This window comes from Capra hircus, chromosome 19, assembly GCF_001704415.2.
Source record: "Capra hircus breed San Clemente chromosome 19, ASM170441v1, whole genome shotgun sequence".
NCBI lineage: Eukaryota > Metazoa > Chordata > Mammalia > Artiodactyla > Bovidae > Capra > Capra hircus.
This window is the reverse complement of record NC_030826.1, coordinates 28,709,682-28,736,347: the sequence shown is the minus strand read 5'-3', so window position 1 is coordinate 28,736,347 and position 26,666 is coordinate 28,709,682. Positions and strand designations below refer to the sequence as shown.

General features: G+C 46.8%; 1 protein-coding gene across 1 annotated transcript in view; it reads right to left on the bottom strand.

Annotated features, from left to right (window-relative positions):
* Positions 1 to 23,685, bottom strand: part of GLP2R (glucagon like peptide 2 receptor) — a 44,435-nt gene extending 20,750 nt beyond the window's left edge. The window contains exons 1-8 of the mRNA XM_005694224.3: positions 23,329 to 23,685; positions 17,733 to 17,820; positions 15,492 to 15,596; positions 14,062 to 14,183; positions 7,890 to 7,996; positions 5,755 to 5,908; positions 5,173 to 5,332; positions 4,105 to 4,165 (exon numbers count right to left, since the gene is read on the bottom strand). Of these exons, the coding sequence (XP_005694281.1) occupies positions 4,105 to 4,165; positions 5,173 to 5,332; positions 5,755 to 5,908; positions 7,890 to 7,996; positions 14,062 to 14,183; positions 15,492 to 15,596; positions 17,733 to 17,820; positions 23,329 to 23,517 (986 nt within the window). The 5' untranslated portion in view covers positions 23,518 to 23,685. The remainder of the gene's footprint in view (positions 1 to 4,104; positions 4,166 to 5,172; positions 5,333 to 5,754; positions 5,909 to 7,889; positions 7,997 to 14,061; positions 14,184 to 15,491; positions 15,597 to 17,732; positions 17,821 to 23,328) is intronic.

The following is a 26,666-nucleotide window of genomic DNA, read 5'->3' as shown; positions in this document are numbered from 1 at the left end:
ATATTTCAAGCTTTTTCATTGTTGTTACACTTGTTATGGTGATCTGTGATCAGTGGCCTTTGATGTCACCATGGTCATTTTTTTGGGGTGCTGTGAACTGTGCCCATATAAAACGCTGAACTTAATAAATGTGTGTTTCTGACTGCTCCACCAACTGCCCGTTCTCCCATCTCTCTCCCTCTCCTCAGACCTTACTATTCCCCAAGACACAAACGGTGAAATGTAATCCTACAAAGGCCTCTAAGTGTTCAAGTGAAAGAAAGAGACATATCTCTCACTTGAAGTCAAATGTTAAAAACGATTAAGGTTAGTGAGGAAGGCATGTCACAAGCTGAGACTGGCTAAAAACTAAGCTTCTTGCCCCAAACAGTTAGCGAAGCTGTGAACACAAAGGAAAAGTTCTTGAAGGAAATTAGAAGAGCTACTCCAGTGAACACACAAATGATAAGAAAGCAAAACACCTTTCTGGCTGATATGGAGACAGTTGGAGTCTGGAGAGAAAATCGAACCAGACACAACGTTCCTTTAAGCCGAAGCCTGATCCAAGCAAGGTCCTAACCCTCTTCAATTCTATGAAGGCTAAGAGAGCTGAGGAAGTTGCAGAAAAAGCAGTGTGAAATTAGCTGACATGGGTTAATGAGCTTTAGGAAAGAAGCCTTCTCTATGAGATGAAAGTGCAAGGGGAAGCAGCAAGTGCTTGGTGCAGAAGCTTCAGTGAGTTGTCTGGAAGATCTAGCTAAGACCACAAATGAAGGTGGCTACGTTGAACAACAGATTTTCAAGGTAGGCTAAGCAATCTTCTATTGGAAGAAGATTCCATCCAGGACTTTCATAACTAGAGAGGAGAAGTCAGTGCCTGGTTTCAAAGCTTCAAGGGACAGGCTGACTCTCTAGGTAGGGGGCTAATGCAACTGGTGACTTTAAGCTGAAACCAGTGCTCATTTATATTCCAAAAATCCTAATGTGTACTAGAGCTACCCTGCCTGTGATCTATACATGGAACAACAAAGCAAGGATGACAGCACATCCATTTACAATGTGGGTTACTGAAAATTTTAAACTCACTGTTGGAAACTACTCAGAAAAAAAAAAATCCTTTCAAAAATTTTTCTGCTCATTAACAATCCACCTAGTCACACAAGAGCACTATATGAGAGTATTTGATCTTAGTCCCGGGACCAGGGATCAAGCCTGCATACCCTGCATTGCTAGGTTGATTCTTAACCACTGAACCAGCAGAGAAATCCCTGTTTTGTTCTTAACTTCTGAATTTCTTATTGTGTGACTCCTCTCTTCAATCTCATTTGAGACATAGGAATCAGGGACACACTTTTCTTGTTCTTATGTTCCTATCTTCACACATACCATTTTTCAGTCTTCACCCAAGAGCTCCGATCAAGATGTGCAACGGGATTAATGTTTTCATGCCTACTAGCATAACGTCCGTTCTGCAGTCCACAGATCAAGGAGTAACAGATGAATTACTACAAATCTTTGATTCTTTTATCTATCAGTTCAGTTTAGTTCAGTCGCTCAGTTGTGTCCGACTCTTTGCGACCGCATGAAGTGCAGCAAGCCAGGCCTCCCTGTCCATCACCAACTCCCGGAGTTCACTCAGACTCATGTCCATCGTATCAGTGATGCCATCCAGCCATCTCATCCTCTGTCGTCCCCTTCTCCTCCTGCCCCTAATCCCTCCCAGCATCAGAGATTTTTCCAATGAGTCAACTCTTCACATGAGGTGACCAAAGTACTGGAGTTTCAGCTTTAGCATCATTCCTTCCAAAGAACACCTAGGGCTGATCTCCTTCAGAATGGACTGGTTGGATCTCCTTGCAGTCCAAGGGACTCTCAAGAGTCTTCTCCAACACCACAGTTCAAAAGCATCAATTCTTTGGCACTCAGCTTTCTTCACAGTCCAACTCTCACATCCATACATGACCACAGGAAAAACCATAGCCTTGACTAGACGACTTTTGTTGGCAAAGTAATGTCTCTGCTTTTCAATATGCTATCTAGGATGGTCATAACTTTTCTTCCAAGGAGTAAGCGTCTTTTAATTTCATGGCTGCAGTCACCATCTGCGTGATTTTGGAGCCCCCAAAAATAAAGTCTGACACTGTTTCCACTGTTTCCCCATCTATTTCCCATGAAGTGATGGGACCAGATGCCATGATCTTCGTTTTCTGAATGTTGAGCTTTAAGCCAACTTTTTCACTCTCCTCTTTCACTTTCATCAAGAGGCGTTTTAGTTCCACTTCACTTTCTGCCATAAGGGTGGTGTCATCTGCATATCTGAGGTTATTGATATTTCTCCCAGCAATCTTGATTCCAGCTTGTGCTTCATCCAGCCCAACATTTCTCATGATGTACTCTGCATATAAGTTAAATAAGCAGGGTGACAATATACAGCCTTAACATACTCCTTTTCCTATTTGGAACCAGTCTGTTGTTCCATATTCAGTTCTAACTGTTGCTTCCTGACCTGCATATAGGTTTCTCAAGAGGCAGGTCAGGTGGTCTAGTATTCCCATCTCTTTCAGAATTTTCCACAGTTTATCGTGATCCACACAGTCAAAGGCTTTGGCATAGTCAATAAAGCAGAAATAGATGTTTTTCTGGAACTCCCTTGCTTTTTCGATGATCCAGTGGATGTTGGCAATTTGATCTCTGGTTCCTCTGCCTTTTCTAAAACCAGCTTGAACACCTGGAAGTTCACAGTTCACGTATTGCTGAAGCCTGGCTTGGAGAATTTTGAGCATTACTTTACTAGCGTGTGAGATGAGTGCAATTGTGCGGTAGTTTGAGCATTCCTTGGCATTGCCTTTCTTTGGGATTGGAATAAAAACTGCCCTTTTCCAGTCCTGTGGCCACTGCCGAGTTTTCCAAATTTGCTGATGTATTGCGTGCAGCACTTTCACAGCATCATCTTTCAGGATTTGAAACAACTCAACTGGAATTCCATCACCTCCACTAGCTTTGTTTGTAGTGATGCTTTCTAAGGCCCACTTGACTTCACATTCCAGGATATCCTGCTCTAGGTGAGTGATCACACCATCGTGATTATCTTGGTCATGAAGATCTTTTTTGTACAGTTCTTCTGTGTATTCTTGCCATCTCTTCTTAATATCTTCTGGTTTTGTTAGGTCCAGACCATTTCTGTCCTTTATCGAGCCCATCTTTGCATGAAATGTTCCCTTGGTATCTCTAATTTTCTTGAAGAGATCTCTAGTCTTTCCCATTCTGTTGTTTTCCTCTATTTCTTTGCACTGATCGCTGAGGAAGGCTTTCTTATCTCTTCTTGCTATTCTTTGCAACTCTGCTTTCAGATGCTTATATCTTTCCTCTTCTCCTTTGCTTTTCACTTCTCTTCTTTTCACAGCTATCTGTAAGGCCTCCTCAGACAGCCATTTTGCTTTTTTGCATTTCTTTTCCATGGGGATGGTCTTGATCCCTGTCTCCTGTACCATGTCATGAACCTCCGTCCATAGTTCATCAGGCACTCTATCTATCAGATCTAGTCCCTTAAATCTATTTCTCACTTCCACTGTATAATCATGAGGGATTTGATTTAGGTCGTACCTGAATGGTCTAGCGGTTTTCCCTACTTTCTTCAATTTAAGTCTGAATTTGGCAATAAGGAGTTCATGATCTGAGCCACAGTCAGCTCCTGGTCTTGTTTTTGCTGACTGTATAGAGCTTCTCCATCTTTGGCTGCAAATAATATCATCAATCTGATTTCTTAAATATATTCTAGATGGCCCAAATGGAAGGGAGTAAATATCCTCTTTGGGAAAATTATTTATTTCCTTATATTGGGGCCTGTCTTGGAATGCGGCTTCTCAGGTAGCTCAGTGGTAAAGAACCTGCCTGCCAATGCAGGAGATCCAGGAGATGTGGGTTTGCTCGCTGGACTGGGAAGATCCCCTGAGAAGGAAATGGTAACCCGCTCCAGTCTTCTTGCCTGTGAAATCCCATGGACAGAGGGAGTCTGGTGGGCTGCAGTCCATGTGGTCACCAAGAGTTGGACATGGCTGAGCACACCGCATAGTACATCTCGGAATAATTAGCTCATGGAAGTTCGAAAAGAGGCGAGCTACCTACCCAGTATTCTCCAGCTGAGCACGGGCAATGCTCCAGGGCACAACGAAGAGCACCGGGAAGGCTGGGAGAAAACATGGACATGAAGTCAAGGGCTGGTTGGCCACACTTGCCTACTGCCCACCCCACCCTGATGGGCCAAGTACACCTGGTTAAAATTATAAAAAACCAGACATCATAGAAGTGTGGACTGTGAGAGCTGGAGAGACCTACAGATGGCACAGAGCCATCCATTTGTTGGGAAACCTGGGGGCAGAGAGGAGAAAAAATTTGCCACCTGTCACAAAGTAGCTTAGAGTAAATCCAAAGACGTTAATCAAGCCTCCTGAATCCCAGGCCAGAGTTAGTCCCTCTGACTACTGCAACCTCAACTTCCCCAAGAATCTATGGCAGCAGGAGCTCCAGATCTCATCCTGGAGATTTGGTTGGCCCATGGACTGAATGTTTGTGTCCCCCAAATGCATACATTGAAGCCCTAAACCCCAGTGTGATGGCATTTGAAGAAGGGACCTTTGGAGGTAATTAGGTTTAGATGGCATGTGTGTAGGAGCTGGTCATCGTGATGGGATTACTGTCCTTATCAGAAGAGACCAGAGAGCTTGCTTCCTCTCTCTCTCTCTGCACTGATATGAGGCTACAGCAAGAAGGCAGCTGTCTGCAAGCCAAGAAGAGGAACTTCATCGGAACTCAACCATCCTGGTGCCACAGTCTCACACTTCTCAGCCTCCAGAACCTTGAGAAATAAACGTCTGCATTTTAAGCCACACAGTCTGTGGCATTTGTTACGGCAGCCCTAGTAGATAACACAGTTGGGGACAGGTTAGGAGGAAGGTCATCTGATCCTACCAGAAAACTTCCCAATTTTTGAAAGTGTGTATTGGGTCTACAGCACTTATATCTACATAAATGTACACGCAGGTGCATGCACACATGTGTACACACGCACGCTACCTCTCTCTTCAGAGTCTCTTGTCATTGACAAATTATCTATCCCAGAAACCTCCCTCCAACTCCAACCAAAAGCTCTACTGGGCTCCCATGTTCAGACAGATCCCGGTTCAGGTCACTCACCCCAACCCACCAGCAGGTATCTGGGCCACAGCCGCCTTTCTGAAAACACTATGGGCTCCAGCAGCGTGTCAAGGTAAAGGCCTTCGACGAGCAGCCATGAGTAATTGGCGCCCACAAAGTAGTGCAAGAGGACCTGGGCTGAGCGGCAGGAGGCAGAAATCTGGAAAGGACAGAGCACCTGGGGGTGAGTCCAAGTTCCTCAGCATCTAGACCACAGAGGAGGGGAGAAGGGCCTCCCCACACAAGTCCCTGCCTCTGAACTCCCCTCTCTCTGAGACACAATAGTTTTTTAGACACAGTGCTATTGCACACTTAATAGACTACAGCACAGTGTACATACACCACGGTCAGTGTTCTTGTTATATGCACTCTCTGCTATGCTTAGTCGCTCAGTCCTGTCCGACTCTTTGCGACCCATTCTCGGGACGTTGGCTTAAAAAAAAAAAAATCAGGTGGTGTATCTCTTACCGGAAAGACTGACACCCCTTTCTCTCTGTCATCCACTCCCCAGCCTCACCTTCCTGCTCTCTGATTCCCAGGACTGATCCACCAGGTAGAGCCCAGGGATGAGGAAGCACATACCTCCGACATGTAGGACAGCCACTCTTTCTCACTGTTGGGCTTCTTGGAGTAAGATTTGTAGAAGATGACATCTTTCACCAGCACAGCCAGGGCTCTCAGGATGAAAGAGGCAAATAAGTTCATGTGGATGTAGTTACGTGTGCAGTGGAGTTTTCTGGACAGGGAGAAAACCAAGGGTCTTCCCTCAGAAAAGAATGGCTCAGACCAACAGGCATGGGCCTGAAACCTGTGTATGCGCCACCAAAGGGCACAGGTTCAGAGTGTAGGCTGCAGAGCTGGATGCATGGTGTAAAGGATCTTACCTCTCTCTGCCTCATTTTCCTCATCTGTAAGACGGGGAGAATAACAGGTACCATTTTATAACATGCCAGGCTACGCTCCAAGCTATTTGCATGTGGACGTACTTAAGGGCATCCTTACTCCTTGCAACCACTTACATCACAGTCCCAGAGAAGTAAGTGCCAGAGGTGAGATTTAGATTCAGATACTCTGAGGTCCATATATGGCTCTCCAAGTCTCTACTCCCTCTAAGAGCATGAGCACTCGCCACAAAGGCTACATGAGGATTCAACCAGTTAATGGGTGAAAAGTGCTCACACAGCACCTGGCACTTAAGAAGTACCCAGAAAATGTCAACTCTCATGACCTCCCTTGCCCACCTGAAGCCTCCAGTGCCAGCTGACGTAAAACTGCACCCTTGGTCTCTCTAGGCAAAAGGGCCCCTTTCCATCGCTGTGTTCTCAGAGCCCCGCCTATGCCCCCGTGCGGCACATGCCCTGTCCTGCCTCTCTCTAGAGCTATTATTACTTTTTCAGTTTCCAAAAAGATTTGAGCAGGTCTTTGGGTTTCATGATTCATGCATTCTTCTCCCTAGACTGGGCAGGGACTGGGTCTTGCTCTCCTCAGAGCCAGAGCCAAAAATGAAGACAGGGTCGACCCAGGGGCTGTTCAAGTTACTTCTTCTGGGGCTGGGCAGTTATCTTCTCCTGGCCTTGTTCTGAGACTTTGGGAACGTGAGTGGAGGTGGTCACCGATGGCAGTGGGCACAGGCTGCGGAATTCTCTCCTGTTATTCAACGATTGCTCTCCCACTGGGGCAGGTGGTCATGACTCGGCTCTCTGCTCCAGGAGCTAAAGAACATCATGGGGTTGAGGGGGCAGGTGGGGCCAGACCTGGACCTCGCAGAGCCCAGGTGGGAGTGGCTCTGGAACCAGCATCCAGGGTCCCCATCCAGGTCTCTGCATCTGTGTTGAATGCTCACTCTACCACGTTACACTCCATTAGGTTCTTGAATTGACCAAGACCAGGAGACAGCCCTGGAGGGCTCCTTAATGGGTCTATAAGTATCTCACTTGAGTGACTTCTAAAATGACTTAGTAAAATGCACTCGTTTTGGATCCTGAAAAACACTACAATGAAGGAATGAAAGTGCTCAGCCTCTGGACCACCTGCTTATGATCTTGGCTCCATCACTCACCAGCTGTGTGACTGTGGGCAAGTCACTTCATCTCCCTGTGTTTCAGTTAACCCACTCATAAAATGGGGGTGATAATAAGGCTAATCTCCAAGGATTAGAATTCATCTTAATTCTGATTAGAAAGAGACTTAAATGACTTAATGCATGTAACATGCTTTAGAACAGGGCCCAGCATCCTCAAATGGTTAATGGCTAATTGGAGTCCGAGGGTCCTGGGTTAAAACCCCAGCTCTCCCACTCACTAATATGCTTTGGGGAAGTTTCTTAATCTTGTCCATAAAAATAGTGCATCCAGTGGAGCTATGGTGAGAATGGGCTGTGGCAGTCATGGGTATGTATGGCTAGGAGTTTAGAGCAGGGACTAGGAGTTTGGGCAGAGCTCATCTAATCCAAAGAGACAAAGGCATAGTTGGGAGCCCCAGATTCCAATCCTAGCTGTGCTTTGCAACCCAGGGTGGCTCAGTACCTCTCCCTGGACCTCCCAGATCCCTTCCCTTTGCCTACAAAAATGGGATGGATGGACTGGAGACTGTCGCAGATCCCCTCCAGCTCTGATGAGCCATGGAGTCACCCAGCCTGGTCTCCTGCCTTCTCAAGGGAGCCAGTGAGCACATGCCTGGATAACTGCCTGAGCACGTGCAGCAGCAGTTCCACTCACCGGAGAAACAAGAGGAGGGTGAGAGCCAGGAAGAGCGAGACGATGGAGAGAGAGTAGCCCACCGTGTACAACAGCTGCAGCGTCGACAGCAAGGTGTGGCGTCCAACCTGAGCGCAGAGGAACAGCAGACGTGACCGGTAAGCCAGGCGGCTGTGGCGTCCCGACCCTGGATCCATGCCCCCAACCACCACGAATCTAGGTTTGAACCCGAGGACACTTGTTGACACCACAGCCCTCTGGCACATCTCAGAGTTCAAGGAAACTTCATGAGTGAAGAACCCACCATGGGTCTCACCTCCGTGGTTGGTCCCACCACCCAGCAGTGATGCACCAAGATTCATGATATCCTACGAGAACTGTGCCCAGGACCAGAGGGTGCCTTGGGAATGAAGACAGCTTCTTTGCCCCTGGATGTGCTGTTCCTAGAGTGTAGGGGCCTCTCTCTCTGGAAGACGGGGCTAGCTTTCCATCTCGATGTCTCCCCACTAAAATAACTCTTCATAGGTGATCCCTTAAACAAAGACCCAGTTGAACACTGGAATATTTTCTGAGTCCCAGGATAGCCCGATGGTGAACAGAGGATAGTTTACTGGAAATTCTGTGGGATTTTCTAATGGAATCCCTTCTCACTCAATCCATTGTGCATATAGCCATCAAGATTAGGTTTCTGAATAAATTTTTGCACAAGAACCCACAGTTAATATGTATTATCTGCTAGATTATGCCAAAACTTCTCTGCATAACCCTAACAGAAGTTCATCAGCTTCACAGAAGTATAATTGGGATACAGAAAACTGCGCATATTGAAAGTATAAACCTTGGGGAATTTGGACATGACCATATCTCTGATGTCATCACCACGTTCAAGATAATGAATATTTCCATCACCTCCCCGATGTTTCCTGTGACCCTTTGTAATTCATCTCCTCTGTTTCTTGCCCTTAGAGACAAGTTTGCATTTTCTAGAATGTTTATAAATGGAACCTTATAAGTATTCAATTTTCTGTCAGGCTTACTTCCCTCAGAGTAATTATTTAGAGATTCATCCTTGTCATAGCATGTATCTTGGCTCATTCCTTTGCTGTTGTTTTTGTTGTTCAGTTGCTCAGTCGTGTCCAACTCTGCAGCCCCATGAACTGCAGCATGCCAGGCTCTCCATGTTACACTATCTCCCAGAGAGTGCTCTAACGTGTCCATTGAGTCAGTAATGCCATCCAACCATCTCATCCTCGCCTCCTCCTCCTGCCCTCAATTTTTCCCAGCATCAGGGTCTTTTCCAGTGAGTCATCTCTTCACATCAGGTGGCCAAATTATTTGAGCTTTGGCTTCAGCATCAGTCCTTCCAATGAGTATTCAGGGTTGATTTCCTTTAAGATTGACTGGTTCGATCTCCCTGCTGTTCAAGGGACTCTCAAGAGTACTACTCAGCTAGCATTTTTTGACAATATGGATGAAGCTCAAGGGTATTATGCTAAGTGAAATAAGTCAGACAGAGAAAGATAAATACTGTATTATTTCACTTGTATGTGGAATATTAAAAATGAACAATCAAAAACAAACAAAACAAATAAATGATCAAATCGAACAAAAATAAACCTGTATACACAGAGAACAGAGTGGTGGTTATCAGAGGGGGAGAGGCAGGGGGAAGGGTAAATTTGGTAAAGGAGATCAACTCTATGGTGATAGATGGAAAGTAAGCTTTTGGTGGTGAGCATGCTGTAGGGTTTACAGAGGTAGCAATACAGGGTTGCTCACGTGAAACTTAACTGTTATAAACCAGTATTACTGTTGAGTAGTATTCTATTATGAATATACTACAATTTACTTATACACTCACCCATTGATGGACTTTTGGATTGCTTTCAGAGTTTAACTTTCACAAATAAAGTTGCTCTGAAAAATTCTGTGCAAGATTTTACATGGACACAGGTTTTCATTTCTCTCAGACAAATATCTAGAAATAGAATGACAGGGTAGCATGGTATATGCTTTAACTTCTTAAGAAACTGCCAGACTGTTTTCTAAATAAGTTGTGTCAGTTTACATTCCAACCAGAATGCCAGCTGCTCAAGAATCGACGAACATTTCCTGCAATCAGTCTTTTGCATTGCAGTCATTCTAATGGGTATGCCGTAGTGTCTCATGGCGGTTTTATTTGCGCTTTGCTAATGATTAATGATGTTGAGAATCACTTCATGTGCTTATTTGCCATCTGTATGTTTTATTTGGTAAAGTATCTTTTCAAATATTTGGCTGTCTTTTAAACTGGATCATTGGTCTTAATTTTGAATTGTAAATCTTTATATATTCTAGACATAAACCCATCAGATACATGTTTTGCAAGTATTTTCTTCTGCTTTATGGCTTGCCTTTTTATTTTTTTCAGTTCAGTTGCTCAGTCGTGTCCGACTCTTTGGGACCCCCTGGACTGTAGCACACCAGGCTTCTCTGTCCATCACCAACTCCTGGAGCTTGCTCAAACTCATGGCCATTGAGTTGGTGATGCCATCCAATTACCTCAACCTCTTCTCCTCCTGCCTTCAATCTTTCCCAGCATCAGGGTCTTTTCCAATGAGTTCTTCACATCAGGTGCCAAAGTATTGGAGTTTCAGCTTCAGCATCAGTCCTTCCCATGAATATTCAGGACTGATTTCCTTTAATTGACTGGTTTGATCTCCTTGCAGTCCAAGGGACTCTCAAGAGTCTTCTTCAACACCACAGTTCAAAAGGATCAATTCTTCAGCACTCAGCTCTCTTTATGGTCCAACTCTCACATCCACACATGACTACTAAAAAAACCATAGCTTTGACTAGACTGACCTTTGTTGGCAAAGTAATGTCTCTGCTTTTTAATATGCTGTCTAGTTTTGTCTAGGTTTATTTTATTTTTTAAGTGTCTTTAAAAGAACCTACGGAGAAGGCAGTGGCACCCCACTCCAGTACTCTTGCTTGGAAAATCCCACGGATGGAGGAGGAGCCTGGTGGGCTGCAGTCCATGGGGTCGCTAAGAGTCGGACACAACTGAGCGACTTCACTTTCACTCTTCACTTTCATGCATTGGAGAAGGAAATGGCAACCCACTCCAGTGTTCTTGCCTGGAGACTCCCAGGGACGGGGGAGCCTGGTGGGCTGCTGTCTCTGGGGTCGCACAGAGTCGGACACGACTGAAGCGACTTAGCAGCGGCAGCAAAAGAGCCTAAGTTTTTAATTTTGATAAAGTCCAGTTTATCAGCTCTTCTTTGGTCACTTAGTAGCCCTCTCGGTTATCTGACTGTCTTGGTACAGCAGAGCCTGTGTTTTAAGTGACCCTTATCCTACTTAGTCTGTTGTTTAGCTGCTAAGTTGCATCCGATTCTTTGTGACCCCATGGACTGTAGCCCGCCAGGCTCCTCTGTCCATGGGATTTCAGGCAAGAATACTGGAGTGGGTTATCATGCCCTCCTCCAGAGGATCTACCTGACCCAGGTATCAAACCCATGTCTCTTATGTCTCCTGCGTTAGCAGGTGGGTTCTTTACCACTGAGCCACCTGGGAAGCCCCATTCTACCTAATAATGGCCCCCAAAAGTAGTGATGCTGGCAATTTGGATGTGCCAAAGAGAAGTCATAAAGTGCTTCCTTTAAGTGAAGAGATGAGAGCTCTTGAGTTAATAAGGAAAGAAAAGAATCACATGCTGAGGTTGCTAAGATCTGTGATAAGAACCAATCTTCTATCCGAAATTTTAGAGAATCAGTGGCGCTTGTTGTCACACTTCAAACTGTACAAGTTACGGCCACCGTGCATGATGAGTGCACAGCTAAGACAGAAATGGTATTAAGTGTGTATAGTTTTGAAAGACACACACACATGATATCCTTAAAAAGCCCCAATTACTATGTGCAAGGACCCCCAGTGTGTTGTTAGTTGGAAGAACATAACACATCTCATTTTCCAAAACCCCAAAGGTCAACGACTTACTAACATTAGCCTTGTTTGGGCAAAAATTCAACCCTCTACTAGAAACACAGGTAAACACGGCCAGAAACATTTTGTGAAGTGTTTGATTTCTTAGAAATATGATCGTTCACAGAGGAGGAGGCAATGTCTGTGTCCTACTGCTCTAAAGAGAGAACCTTTCCTTCCTGTCTTGAAAAGTTCAGCTTTTCAATCTTGTTTTGCAGTCCCAGTTGCCTGACCTGAACCCAAAGCAAGTGGCAGGCATTTCACACCAGCTGGTGAATTCGTCACCACTACATCCCTTCAGAGTCACCGGGGGAACCTCCCCATTGGTATGGACGCCTCGACCCCACCACATCCCCACTGACTCAGAATCTGTGGAACCATTCAATATTTATGAAGTACTCTCTGTGCCAGAGGGTGGCAGCTGTTCAGATATGACTATGACTTTGTTATTATTCTCAAGCAGCTTTGTCCAGTAGGGAAGATAAGAAATGTATACAGTTTGCCCAAATCACAGCATGAAGTGAACAAGAGCATGGTGCTGTCACAACAGTCAGACAAAATCTTGAGATAAGCTGAATCCAACCCAACCGCAGGCATGATTTTAATAACTTTAAGAGGTGTGGCCTGTCACATGGTCTAGGGAACATGGAATTCTGCCAACTCCAGTCAAGGAATAAAGTTAAAGAGAGGTTTAGAAAAAATTCCCTGCAGATAGAGAGGCTGTGATGGAAGGCTCTTCATGCCTGATGGGAAGATGTGATAGACCTGAGACTCAAGGCCCGGCCCGTTCCCACTGGGGGAAGGAAGTGAACCACAAACACGATGATCCACTGCCCAGCGACCCGGATGGATCCTAAGGGTGGAGCTGGCACTCTTACTTTACGTTGTGGTGACGAAGGGTCAGGCTTTATCCAGAGACTCATACGTCTGTCAGCTCTTTAAACCCTCGTGCGGTCTTGGGCAGTAAATGTGCTCTGCTGGGGCAGTGGGAAGAAGAGGCCCAGAGCAGTGAAGGGTGAGGTAAGAAGAGCTAGAAAGCAAAGGGGCTTCCCTGGTGGCCCAGGGGTTAAGGAGCCCCCTGCCAATGCAAGAGACACGGATTCGATCCCTGATCCAGGAAGATCACACATGCCTTGGAGCAACTAAGCCTGTTGACCGCAGCTATTGAGTCTGTGCTCTAGAGCCTGGGAGTAGCAACCGCCGAAGCCCGAGGGCCTAGAGCCTGTGCTCCACAGCAAGACAAGCCACAGGAACGAGAAGCTGGCTGACAGCACCCAGAGAGCAACTCCCACTCACCTCAACTGGAGAAAGCCTGCGTGGCAACAAAGACCCAGCGCAGCCAAAAATAAATAAAATAAATTTAAAAAAATTTTTTAAGAATTAGAAACAGGGCTTCCCTGGTGGCTCAGTGATAGAGTCGGTCTGCCAATGCAGGAGACACAGTTTCAATCCCTGGTCTGGGAAGATCCCACATGCCAAGGAGCCACTAAGCCCATGCAGCACAACTCTCTAGAGCCCGGGAGCTGCAACGGCTGAGTCATGTGCCACAACTACTGAAGCCCGAGCTCCCTAGGGCTCTTGCTCTGCAGTGGGAGAAGCCACCACAGTGCGAAGCCTGCCACCACGAGAGAAGAGCCTGCTCAGCAATGAGGACCCGCACGGCCCAAATAAATAAAACTATTTTTAAAAAAAGAATTAGAAACAGTGAAAGAAAGAAACGGAAATTCCATATTTAAAAAAGAAAAGAGAGAGAGAGCTAGGAAGCAGACTCTGGACATGAAGGTGGGCTGCCTGGGCCCTTGGCCTTGAGCTTGTAACCAGATGCTAGGTGTGTTCTCTCAGGACACTCTGTCGGAGAGTGACAGGTGCTGTCAAGGCTGAAGAGACCATTCTCCACGGGGTGGCCTTGGAAGTCTTCGCTTGAAAGGAGACGTTGACTTTGAAATGTGACTTTGGGGAAGGAGAAGCCGAAGAACAGCTGGGGAAAGGTGGGCCAGGCGGCAGGAGCAGCAAGCACAGACGCTGGCTGTCTTTCCTTAGGGGTTCATGTCTCAGCCCAGCAGCAGAAGACAGGCTGTGTCTGCCACTGGAATTGCGGTTTTGTGTGACCAAAGACCTTGCCAAGTGAGTCTGGGGCCGATGCGCTGGGGCAGGCTCCTTGCGTGGAGCCCCGGCACAGGGTGGTTTGGGCCCCGAGGTCCGTCCTCACCGATCCCAGCCAACTCACTTTTTGTTTGAAGCTGTGATCCTCGGCGCATTCAGAGTTGTCCTGCCAAATATCTGTGGAGTTTTCCAGCGTCTGCCAAGCACCCCGAGACAGGCAGTATCTGTAGGCCCTTCCTGAGTTCTCTGAAAGTAAACACAGCTCTAGGGGAAAGGTCAGAGCACGCAGCCCACTCTCCGAGCACGTGGGAAGGCCCTCATTCTCACTGCAAAGCTGTGGAAAAATCCCAGGGAAGAGGAATTTTCACTTCCCCTTCGGGGGACTCATTAGCATCCTCACTGTTTATTTGGGATGGAAGGGAAAACACGGAAGCCTCTACATTTTGTAGCAAACCACAATCCGTTAATGTCTGCTGTGTTTACCCAAAGTCCTTGGTGACTCAGATGTGACAGCCCTTCAAGGTGCAGCCCAGCTGGGAGACGCAGACCTGGAGCCTGCTGATGCCCAGGAGGCCATGCCATGGAGAATGAAGGGCGCGACCAAGCCAGTTTCGCCTCCTACAAGCTCTGCGGCCTTGGGTGGGGTCCTACCCTCTCAGCCCCTCAGTTCCCACTTCTGATGACAAGTCTTGACTGTTCCACCTCCAGTTCTTTTCTTTCCTCTTTCCTCTTCTTCCCAACCTATTGCCTCGGCCTGAATCCACATCCTCATCCTCTTTTTCTGGACCACTGCAGTAGCTTCCAGACTTGCCCTTGTGATCTCCCTCCATCCCTCAGTCCATCAGCCACAGGCTACCCATGTCAGCTCCCCAAACCACCTCCTCATGCCTTAACACCTTCAGTGGCTCCACATCTCTACAGAGGGGAGTTTAAAGCCCAAAGCATGAGGCACAGGCCCGGCCTCATTGCTCGATCTTTTTCTGCCAGTATGTTCTCTTCCCTGGGCTTCCCTTCTAGCTCAGTCAGTAAAGAATCTTCCTGCAGTGCAGGAGACCAGGGTTCAATCCTTGGGTCAGGAAGATGCCCTGGAGAAGGAAATGGCAACCCATTCCACTATCCTTGCCTGGAAAATCTCATGGACACAGGAGCCTGGTGGGCTGCAGTCCATGGGGTCACAAAGGGTCGGGCATGACTGAGCAACTGACACTTACTTACTTATTCTCTCCCTTCTTACATTCTAAAATGCTTCTTCCTCTAAGCTCATCTCTCGAGAACTCTGCAGCCACGTCTGTGGTAGCCACGCCTGGACTCTCAAAGGAGAGAGGACCAGGATACAAGCAGAGCCTCCAGGCACAGAAGACTTGCAGGAAGACAAGAGAAGAAACAGAGAGGAAAAGGAGGACGTGCTACTGACAGCTAAGAGGAGACCTTTCATGGGAGAAGAGGGCTGGAGAAAACTATCTGATTGGAGCCCCCTCCTACCCAAACCCTGGCTGCTCTATCCAGGGAAGCCTTAAAGGAAATGTTAGATATTGGTAAAATAAGACTTATTACCTTCGCGCCACCAAGGTAAGTAGGAAGGGCAGGGGACAGAGACATTTCCAGGTGTGGAATGAGGCCAGCACACATACTGATCGAAGGTCCCATTACAGACTGTGCCTGCAGAGAAAAATGGGCAAAATAAACCGGTGGAGCCCAGAGCCCACCTCACTGGCACTGAAGCTGGTGTGGCCCGAGCAGGGACCAGCCAGGGCATCCCACTCTCTGGTGTCAGATCAAGGATGAGGAACCATGCGGGGAGGACCGGAATGCTTCACGCAGCCCCACATGTGGCTCTGTCTACCCAACCTGACCCCTGGCGGTAGTCCAGACTTTCATGTCAACACGCACGTCACACTGGTGTTGGTTTACTTTACACGGGCTGAACTCTCGCAGAAACTCAGGGTCAGGAGGACACTCAGAGGTTCAGCCAGCGTCTTCTGTCCTGTAATTAACTAAATAATAGTCAAACCCTCACCAGTTATATCTATGAAATGTGCAAAATGACCGGTGGATGGAAGGGCATCTGCAGGGTTGAGGTTCTCGTCACGTGTACCTGAGTCAAGCACTACTTGGTCAGATTTCTCTGTTTGAAGATGAAGCCAATGATCATTATGAAATATCTGGGACTCTCAAGCAGCTAGGGGATGAGCTGGTGCTTGGCAATGAGATGCTATAAAGTAAGCATCATCTTTATGAGCCCCCAGGATCAAACGAAGGGGCTTCAGGCTGGACCCAAAACTTCCACATTGCAAGCTCCTCACTCCTGGTTAGCAAACATCATTTCCTACCATGGGCTCCCTATTAGGCTAGAACTCAGGGGCCATTCAGAGTGAAGAGCCAGGTTGTTGGTATCAGGACTGAGCCGCAGGTCTGGAGCTTGGGGCACCCTGTAGACTGGCTGCCAGATCAGCACCCAGTCAGCACCTAGCCTGTGTGAGCTCGTCGAGATGAGCTGCTCACAGGGAGGCTCCAGATCAGGAAGGCCTCCCTATTCTTAGAAAGCAATTTTCCTCAAGATGGAAGTGGTTCCTGCAATGAATCAAGCCTTGGCGGCCACCTGCTTAGCTAAAGGATATTTAAAAGGAAGGAGGCATGGCTTGGAGACTGGACTGCCTTTGGGTCAGGAAAAGGCAGAGAGAGTTTCTAGTGTCCTGTCAACCTCCAGGTCCCTGAGTGAAGTCATCTGAAAGAAGCCAGGAGATGAAGGATGGGGCAGCTTCCATCCACAGCTGACCAGTCTCAGAGGCAGGGGGCCAAGGCTTCTTACTTCTTTCTTTTCTCGACAAAAAAGAATCTGGATGCACCCAGAGACCCAGCATGTAGACAGGAGAGGCTGTGGGCTGACCAAGCTATTAACATCTTTGCTAGAATGCGCTCAACCTAGTGCAGTCCTAGATAAAAGTTAGCACCACGGGAGACTGAAGGACACCCCCACACACACACACGTATGATAGATTCCTGGGTTGATCTATGACAGGGGCTCATGTCATGTGATTAGGTGGTCAAGGTACCACGACACAAGGCTTATATCAAACGCGGTCACAGGCACGTATATTCCATCTTGCACGCTCTTTTACATTGGAGGTGGGTAGCCTTTGTAACTGTCTGACCCAACTGAACACAGCAGAAGTGACTTCCAAGGCTAGGTCACAAAAGGCAACACGGCCTCTGTTCATGCTTGTACTTGCAACCCAGCCACTGTGTTGTGAGGACGCCCAGGCCTTACGGAGAGGCCACATGGATGTGGCCCAGCCAACAGCCCCAGCATGACTCCCAGCATCAACCAGCAGATGCGGGCATGAACCAGAATTCAGATGATTCCAGCCTCCGGTCTTTGAATCTTTCAGCTAAACTCCAGACATTGCTGAGCACATATAAGCCCTCCCCAATATTCTCAGCCTGAATTCCTGACACACAGAAGCTGTGAGAGAAATGTGTGCACTCTAAGTTGTTCCAGTTGTGTCTGGCTCTTTGCAACACTGTGACCTGTACCCCACCAGGCTCCTCTGTCCATGGGATTCTCTAGGCAAGAATACTGGAGTGGGTTGTCATGCCCTCCTCCAGGGGATCTTCCTGACCAAGGGATCGAACTGGCATCCCTTACGTCTCCTGCATTGGCAGGCAGGTTCTTTACCACTAGCGCCACCTGAGAAGGCACTTGAGACATAATAAATCATTGTTATTACTGTTTTGAGCCACTAAGCTTTGGGACTATCTGTTACACAGCCATAGATAACTGATACATGTGCTTACCAGAAGTTTCCTTGAGTAAGTCTCTCAGACACTTCTCTTTGTACTGAGCCCACTTCCGAGTTGTCTCCTGAAGGAGAGATCCTGTAACCTGAGCAGAAAAAAAAAAAAAAAATCATAGTGAACTCCAGTTACCAGCAAGCACGTTATCACATTTTATCACAAATTATCACCTCACACCATGATTCTCAAGCCTCCCCACTGATAAGCCCATAATGGCCTGCACCACGGAGCAATTTCTTTTGTATCTTATGTCCTATCTTAAATATTGCTGCTGTTGTTTAGTCACTAAGTCACGCCCAACTCTTTTGTGACCCCATGGACTGCAGCCCACCAGGCTCCTCTGTCCATTGGGATTTTCCAGGAAAGAATACTGGAGTGGGGTGCCATTTCCTTCTCCAGGGGGTCTTCCCGACCCAGGGATCAAACCTGCATCTCTTGCATTGGCAGGCAGGTTCTTTACCACTGAGCCACCTGGGAAGCCAGATATGGGGGAGGCTACTGTAAATTGCAGAGATATTCTATTGAAAGGCACTCAAACACACACATGCACACAGAGAGACCAAAACAAACGAAAACCATCCACGAGCCCTACAGGTAGCCAGTTTTCCCCTCCTGAGTAGTTAGTTCAGTCCACCTCACACCTCACCCTCACCACTGCCCAGCATGCCCCAGACCCAATCCCATGGCAGCCTCAGGGTCTGTGAGTAGTTCCTTCACAATTTTTCCAGACAGCTTTCTGAAGACAAGCAAGTGTGGTCATCGTTAGACTAGCGCTTCCCAAACTTTCTCAATTCTTGCTTCCTTTCCAGTCTTAATAATTTTCCCACAGCACCCCCAGGCCAATAGAAATACCGAATCTAAAGTTCCATTAATCAGACTTCCCTGGAGGTCCGGTGGTTAAGAATTCGCCTGCCAATGTAGGGCACATGTGTTTGACCCCTGGTCTGGGAGGACCCAGCTTGCTGCAGGGCAACTAAGCCCCCATGCCACAAGTACTGAAGCCCGCACACCTAGAGTCTGTGCTCCACAACACGAGGAGCCCCCTCAAGGAGACGCCCATGTGCTGCACCTAAAGAAAGCCTGCGCATAGCAGAAAGACCCAGAGCAGCCAAAAACAAACAGAGTGCCATTAATTAAGTAAATAGGCCAAGCAACTTACTAAGTATCTACCTCCTAACAACTTAGTACCTACTGGGGATGATGTGTGCTGTGCTTAGTCGCTCAGTCATTCCGAATCTCTGTGACCCCGTGGACTGTGGCCCGCCAGGCTCCTCTGTCCATGGGGATTCTCCAGGCAGGAATCCTGGAGTGGGTGGCCATGCCTCCTCCAGAAGATCTCCCCAACCCAGGGATCGAACCCATATCTCCTGCATTGCAGGTGGATTCTTTACTGTCTGAGCCACCAGCGAAGCCCAGTGGGGACAGTAAAACTTCTCAAGCCTAACAGTCAGATTGACCACTACCACCTGTGTTCCTGTTCCACCCTGATTTTTGCAGTGTTTGCTTTTTGTCACAGCAGCTGCAAAGAATCCCAGCTTTGCAAAGATACATCATCCAAGGGAAAGTAGTGCCATACCTCGAGTTCGTCATTCGCAGATGGAGTGTATCCCTGCTTCCCTCAAAAAATTAAAATTCCTAACAGCACCCGTGCCAGTTCACAGCAGGGGTGCCCTGGGACATGTTAGCACACAGTTTGGGAACCATGGGATTAGCCAATTAGTAGTTATCATGATGATAATGATGATGAAATAATTGGTATTTATCCCTTGGTTTCTGTTTCCAGTGCATATTAAATCTCCATTAATAATCTCTCTTCCTCTGTTATGGCCCAAGAGGCATGATGGTACATTAGCAACACACTGTTTAAAGAAATACACGTCCTAATGGAAACATAACTGACTATATTAATTTTACAAATTTGGCAAAGATGTTGATAACCAAATCGTCAGCTTCCAGAATCCTCCAAGTTACCCAAGTGAAGACCTTTCCTTGGAAAAAGTACTGTTTATATGCACCAGGACCTAACAGAGAGAGAGATAATAAAATCAATCGTATATGTGAGCTGTCTATGGACTAACATTCTCTTATCACCCTGTTCTTTGCCATGACTAACAGCCATAGTCAAAAGGAAAAATAAAACCAAAGCAGCACTCAATCTGATCAGTCTAGAAAAGCTGGACAAACTCTGATTATCTTCCCAGGTACTTGTCCTAAGGACACCAAAAACATGAAAGGCTAATCTAAGTTCAATCACAGCCAAATCCTAATAAAGTCGTGATGAGTGGATATTTTCTAGCTGGAAAAATCCAGCTCAATCCTGATTCCTCGTTCTCTTGCAACGGTAACCAGCACCAACTCACTCAACAGAGAAGGGATTAAGAAAAAGGCAAAAAAAAGCTTCTGTTGACTTACTTTCAACAAAACCTCTATTATTCTTTGTTACCAAAGGAATAGACTTCACTGTAGATAAAATAAAAAATGAAGACAAGCAGAAAGCGGAGAAGAAATGGAGTCTTAATCTTTTTACCCAGAAATAACTATCTCCCTTTAGACTCTTCTCTCTGCACTCATATACAATCCTTTCTCTTTTTTCTTTCTTTTCTCTCTCCTTTTAACCCAAAAGAAAATCATATTGTTGTGCAGTCTCTTTTCCCACTAGAATATACACTGCGACTATATTTTCATTTCAAAAACTATACTTCTAAAACACCATTTTAAGAGCTCTGTAATTTTCTACGGATGAATGTGATACAATTTATTTCTCAAATCCTCTAGCAAATTGAACACCTACATTGTTCTAGATGTTTGCTAATATAAATTATGCTGTAATGAAAATATTCACAGCTAAACACTCGAGCACATCTTTGTTTTCTTAGGGAAAATTCTTTGAGTTGGAATTTCTGGGTCATCAACTATACATTTTTAAAAGCTTTTGACAATATACTGCCAAAAGATCCTAGCCAGAAAGAATTTTTTTTAATTTAAAAATAGGCACCTTTTTACACTCTCATCAGCAAAGTATGAAAGAACCACACATTCACTTCTTAAAAAGCCTAAAGAGTTTATATTTTTTTGACACCAAAGCAACTCCTAATTAACTCAGCTGAGCTGGGGGGAAGGGGGCATGAAGATATAGTACTGTTTCCCAGCTTGAATTTAGAATCTAAACTATCCCTGAGAATTTCTCATTAAGGGAATTTTATGGTGACTTCCTGCCAAAAAAACACACCATGGTCATTTATATCCATGCAGGGCGAACGTCTACAAGCAAAAGTCATCACGGAAATCTACGCCAAGGCTCGTATAACATAAACATCTGGAGAAAGAAGTTGGGTTTTAAGATGGGTGACCAAGAGGAGGGTCTTCAGGATTTTATACACGTAACACAGGACAGAAAGAGGGAAGAGGTTCTGAAAACAGACTGGGTGGTGGAGGCGGGGAAGACAGGCTGCCCATAGGCACATTATCGATTATAAATATACCAAGGTGTGGCTTGGGCAGCGTCATCCGCCAGCCTGACTCACTGCAGATTCGGCTGTTGTCACATAGAAATATTCGTATATCAACAGCTTCCAAGGAATGCTGGGGAAGAAAGAGCACAGGACTTTCAAGCACCCTGGGGGTAGGCGCAGTGTCTCCACCGCTCACAAGCTATGTCATTGCAGGTGATCAGACAAGATCCTGCGAATCTTGGTGGTCAGTGACAGTCACCTTCTCAGAGGCTCGTTGTGGGATTTGGGCAAGACCATATGACAAAACGCCAAGTGCTGCAGCAGAACTTGGCACCTAAGAGACAGCTGACCCCTGGTTGTGGAGAAGAGATGCGCAAAACCAGAGAGTTAGCTGGACATAAACTCCATTTGCATATGAGACAGGGAGCTGGAGCAAGGGTGAGAGCTCTATATCAACTCTTCCAACAATGGCCGCGCCATTAAGTCCCAGGCCACCTGCCCCCAGGAACGCTACGGTCACTCACCGAGAGGCAGCCCCCATGGCAAGAATCCCAGGCAACCCTGGACTGGGTTCACATCTACTGTCTACAGCCTCTGGGAGGACGTGGATGTAGAGAATTTGGTGTGGGTCCTCTGCCTATCCAGTTCTGGACCAGCATCAGAGAAAGGCTGATAAGGTGAGCACTGATGAGACCCAGCACCCCAGCCCTCCCTCTGTGAGGGCAGGAGGGATACAGATTTCCAAGGCTGCAAGCAGAGATGAGCTCTGCCCATGGAACAAAGGAAGAAGAGAAGCATTGAGTTCTCAGAGTACTTCCTCACTCAGGTGAGTGGAACTGAAGCTCCTTCACATCATGGCCCAGAATAAAGAAGAAACCTTGAGGGACCTCCCTGATGGTCCGGTGGCTAAAAATCCTCACTCCCATTGCAGGCAGCCCAGGTTCCATCCCTGGTCAAGATACTAGACCCCACATGCTGCAACTAAGAGTTCTCAGCTGGTTGGATGGCATCATAGACTCAATGGACATGAGTTTGAGCAAACTCCAGAAGATAGTGAAGAACAGGGAAGCCTGGCATGCTGCAGTCCATGGGGTCACAAAGAGTCAGACACGACTTAGCGACTGAAAACAAATGCTACAACAAGACCCGGCTCAGCCAAACACATTTTAAAAAATTGAAAAGAAAGGAATCTTGCAAAGGGAAGGGGCAAATGTCTCGTCTCCTTGGATACGAAAAAACAAGCTACCAGAATGCCCAACTAAAGAAGATAGTTACAAACATACATTATGATTTACCCCTGTAGTCCTTAAACATCAAACGTTCAACTTCTTGAGCTTCAGTTTTCTCATCTGTAAATGAGATAAACAGGAAAACCTCCCTCCTAGGTTTGCTGAGAGCATGAAATAAGATAAAGAGCCCCAGACCTGCCACCAGACCTGGAGCATAGTAAGTGTTCAACAAAAATGTTAGCTTGGGTTTGATAAGTATTTTGTTAAGGAAAAAAGCAGAGTGTAAGACAATATTTATAGTATAAGCCTCTGTTGTTTTTCTTTTAAACTATATGTAAATAAATGGTAGAAAAGTGTGAGTGTAAGCCAAAAAATGTGAATAAGGGTGATCTCTGGGTGGTGGGAGTAATTTGTAATTTGTAGTTTGTATTCATACATCTCCAGATTTTATGAGTTTATTTTTATAAACAATAAGCATTCTGTATTTTTATTATAGGAAGGAAGGAAAAAGGAAGATAGGAAGGAAAGGAAAAAAAGTCCACTCATTCAATCTAAATACTCAAACCTGGAATAATGATGAACGTGAACAAAGGAAACATGCAGGAATTTTTAAATGCTATTTGCAGAGTTCACGCTGACATGCCAAAAAAGGGGAGACCAGGATACAAAATGTTTTCCACATCCTAATTCCAGCTGGGGAAGGAAAAAACGCATAGAAAAAGGATTTGAGGAACATATGCCAAAATATCAACAGTGATTACCTCTGAAGGCTTGGGTTATGGTTGATCGTCATTGCCTTAATACCATTTTACATTTTCCAAATTGCCTACAAGAGGCCTGAAGTGCTTCTATCATCAGAAAATACATACGACTGATAATAATAACAATAACAATAATAATACAAACGGCTCTTACTTGTTTGATGGAAAGCAGAAGCAGAAGGGCCAGGAAGGGCCTCGCAGGGGTCCAGCGAGCCAGCTTGCAGGGGGAGGAGAGAGGCCCAGCCCCCTGGGCAGCAGGGGTGCCTGTGAGCAGCACGTGGGCTCCGGGCAGGGGGCTCACTGCCCTCCTCCGGGACCCTGCCCAGCTTGGCCCCGGCCTCATCTTTCGCGCTGTGGGTCACAAGTGTCAGCACATCCTTCAAACAGTCCAAGATGTACCGCAGGCAGCCGCCTCTTGCATTCCTCTTCCTCCAGCGAGAAGATGTTTGCACAAACCCTCCGCACACCGCCCCTGAGAGCGTCTGGCCCAGTCTAGAGCCATCTACCGAATCTCCAAAGTTTCTCATCCCCCGTCCGGCCTCCCCCTCAAAAGGCAGGGAAATTTTTCCCAGACCTCCCCCAAGTGCTGGGACTTCCTGGGTAGAGGCAGCCCAGGAGAAGAGGCAAGGCAGCTGGTGGGTTCCACCCCTGAAGCCCCACCAGCTGCAAAGGACCAGGGTGGGACTGACCTGGATTCCAGGCCCTGAGAACCAGTGGTGGGAGGATGGGCCTCCAGTTATGAGGTGGGCATCTTCATCACGGGGGACACTTGTTATTGAGGCTTTAAATTTGTCCAGGATGGGCTGAGCCCAGCTACCAAGGCAGGGTCTCCTCTGGGCCCTGTTTATGCCAAGACTTCCAGAAAGACAGCTTTTCTGCCCAGGAGACAGCAGCTCCTGCCCCAGGGCCTAAAGCAAAATCCCCATCAGTGGGCTTCCCTGGGGGTCCAGTGGTTGGGAATCCACCTGGTCAGGCAGGGGCCATGGGTTCAGTCCCTGGCCGGGGAAAACAGGATTCCACGTGTCGTGGAGCAGCTAAGCCCGTGTGCCACGACTATTGAAGCCTGAGCATGCTAGAGCCCGTGCTGCACAAGAGAAGCCACCGCAATGAGAAGCTCACGCACCGCAACTACAGAGCAGCCCCCGCTCTCTGCAGCTAGAGAAAGCCACTGCACGGCCACAAAGACCCAGAACAGCCAAATAAATACTCAGAACAAAACCAAACTCCATCACCGACTTGAGCTCCTGCTACAGAGCAGCCAACCAACATGCTGAATAGTCAAAAACGTGCTCGCCTCTAGATGGCTCTCACCTGTGAGCAAATGTTGCTGAGTCCACCAGGCAGATCCTTTGTCAGAACCCATGATCCATTACTGCCAACCAGCAGGTGTGTAGTTTTCCACGACAACCACATGGACAGCCTACTTCTTTCGTCCTTACAATAACCCTTTGAGGGGATGGTTAGTTCTCTGCTTGATGGCCGCAACATTGAGGTTCAGAGAGGTTAAGTGGCTTGCCCAAGGCCACACAGCATGTTAAAGGCAGAGCCAAGATACCCAGGTCTTCTGACCAGTCACCTGACTGCAGAAGCTTGGTAAGGTCCCATATCTGACCCTAACCCTCTAGGTGAGTTCCTTTTTTCTAGTAGGTTCAGCACTGTGTCTCTGAGACACTCTGCTTGGCCCTTCTCATCCACCGCTCCCTGTCTACCTCCTTCCAAGCCTTTCCTGAACTTGAGATTTCACAGAAGATGTCCTGATTGTATGAAATGCAGGTCAGCAAGAGACAGGAACACCATGTTTCCATTTAGGCTATTTTTTCCCCCATACACTGGACCAGAGGCTCTCATCCTGGTTAGCTTTCCCAAGTGAGTGGACTTTGAACAGTTGGGGCAAAACAGGTGAGCATCCCTTAATAGAAATCCTTCAACAGCTTAAAAAAAAAAAACAAAAAAAACAAAAAAAAAAACACCTCACATGGCAAGATTTTAAACACCAGCAGTAAAACATTCAAAATGAACACAGACCCCCTACCCCAAGATGGACTCACATAATGATGCGACCTCTGGAATCCATGTGGTCATCCCTTTGGGACAGCAGAGAGAGGAATGAAGTGACCCAGAGGGAGAAAACTGCCCACATGGTGGTTCTGATCCTTCCATGAGGCTGTAACGCTAGTCTGTGATGCACTTTACAGATTGTCTTCCCAATCGCCTACTGGCCAAAACAGTGCCGCCTGCTTGAGAAGAATATTCTATCTAGCCTCTCTGAACTTTTTCTCAAAAACAGCCTTTTTCTAAAGGGGCAGGGGTTGTGGGGAGGGGACAGCTACACAGGACTTCCCCACTCGTTGGATGGATGCCATCTAGTGATAAAATGAGGTAACTCCTCTTCCCACAAGACTGGTTGGCAGCCACACAGACAGACACAGCTCACAATACAGTCTTTGCCAGCCAGAAAATCCAGGCTAAGCGATGTGGACCCAGATAACACCAGCCTTTTCTCCCACCTGCCCAGGTTGATTCTCTGTCATAATGGGGGAGGGGGGTTTGTCTTTGGGAGGTGTCTAACATAGAATGGAGAACCTTTGTGTTCCAGATGACACGTGGAACCCTTGAGGACATCATGCTACGTGAAATAAGTCAGTCACAAAAAGACAAACTCCACGTATAACTTGGATGACCAAATTCATGGAGAGTATCATAGGGGCTGGGGGAAGAGGAACAGGGAATTGGCATTTAATGGGGACAGAATTTCAGTTTTTGCAAGATAAAAAGAGTTCTGGAGCTTTGTGGCAGACTTGAATGTACTTAAGAGTGCGCTTAAAAATGATTAAGACAGTAAACTCTGTATTATGTGTATTTCATCACAGTTTAAAAAGAACAAAAATGGCATCTCTTCTCAGTGTTTTGCAGCAGCCTGGATGGGAAGGGAGTTTGGGGGAGAATGGATACATGTATATGGAAGGCTGAGAACCTTCGCTGTTCACCTATAATTATCACAATATTGTTAATCAGCTATACTCCAATACAAAATAATAAGTTTTTAGAAAGTGATGGTGGAAGTGTGAATAACACGGATCAAATTTAAGAGCATTTCAAGTTGGATCTGTAGCTATTCCGTTGTGCCTAACACAAAATGGAAGGACATTTTCTTCCAGTATCTAAAAACAGTCATCCAGTTCGACAAAAGAGTTGCTCACATCACATGGGAATAAATGACGTTCTGGCCTTGGAAAAAAAAAAAAGAACAAAAACAGAAAACCAGCACCTCTACATCGCGGGGAGGACTGAAGGGCTGACAGTGTTGAAGGGAGCACGGCCCTGTGCTCCTTCGGGCACAGATGTCGCACCCTGGAGAGCACCAGTTCCCCAGGGGGATGTGCGGGGAGAGGTAAGGATGCCAGATGGTGGACCGAGGTGGGGCGGGGACCAGGATGAGGCAAGCGAGGGGGACCCCACTGCTCATCCTGCCGCCGCACCCCGCATTCAGCC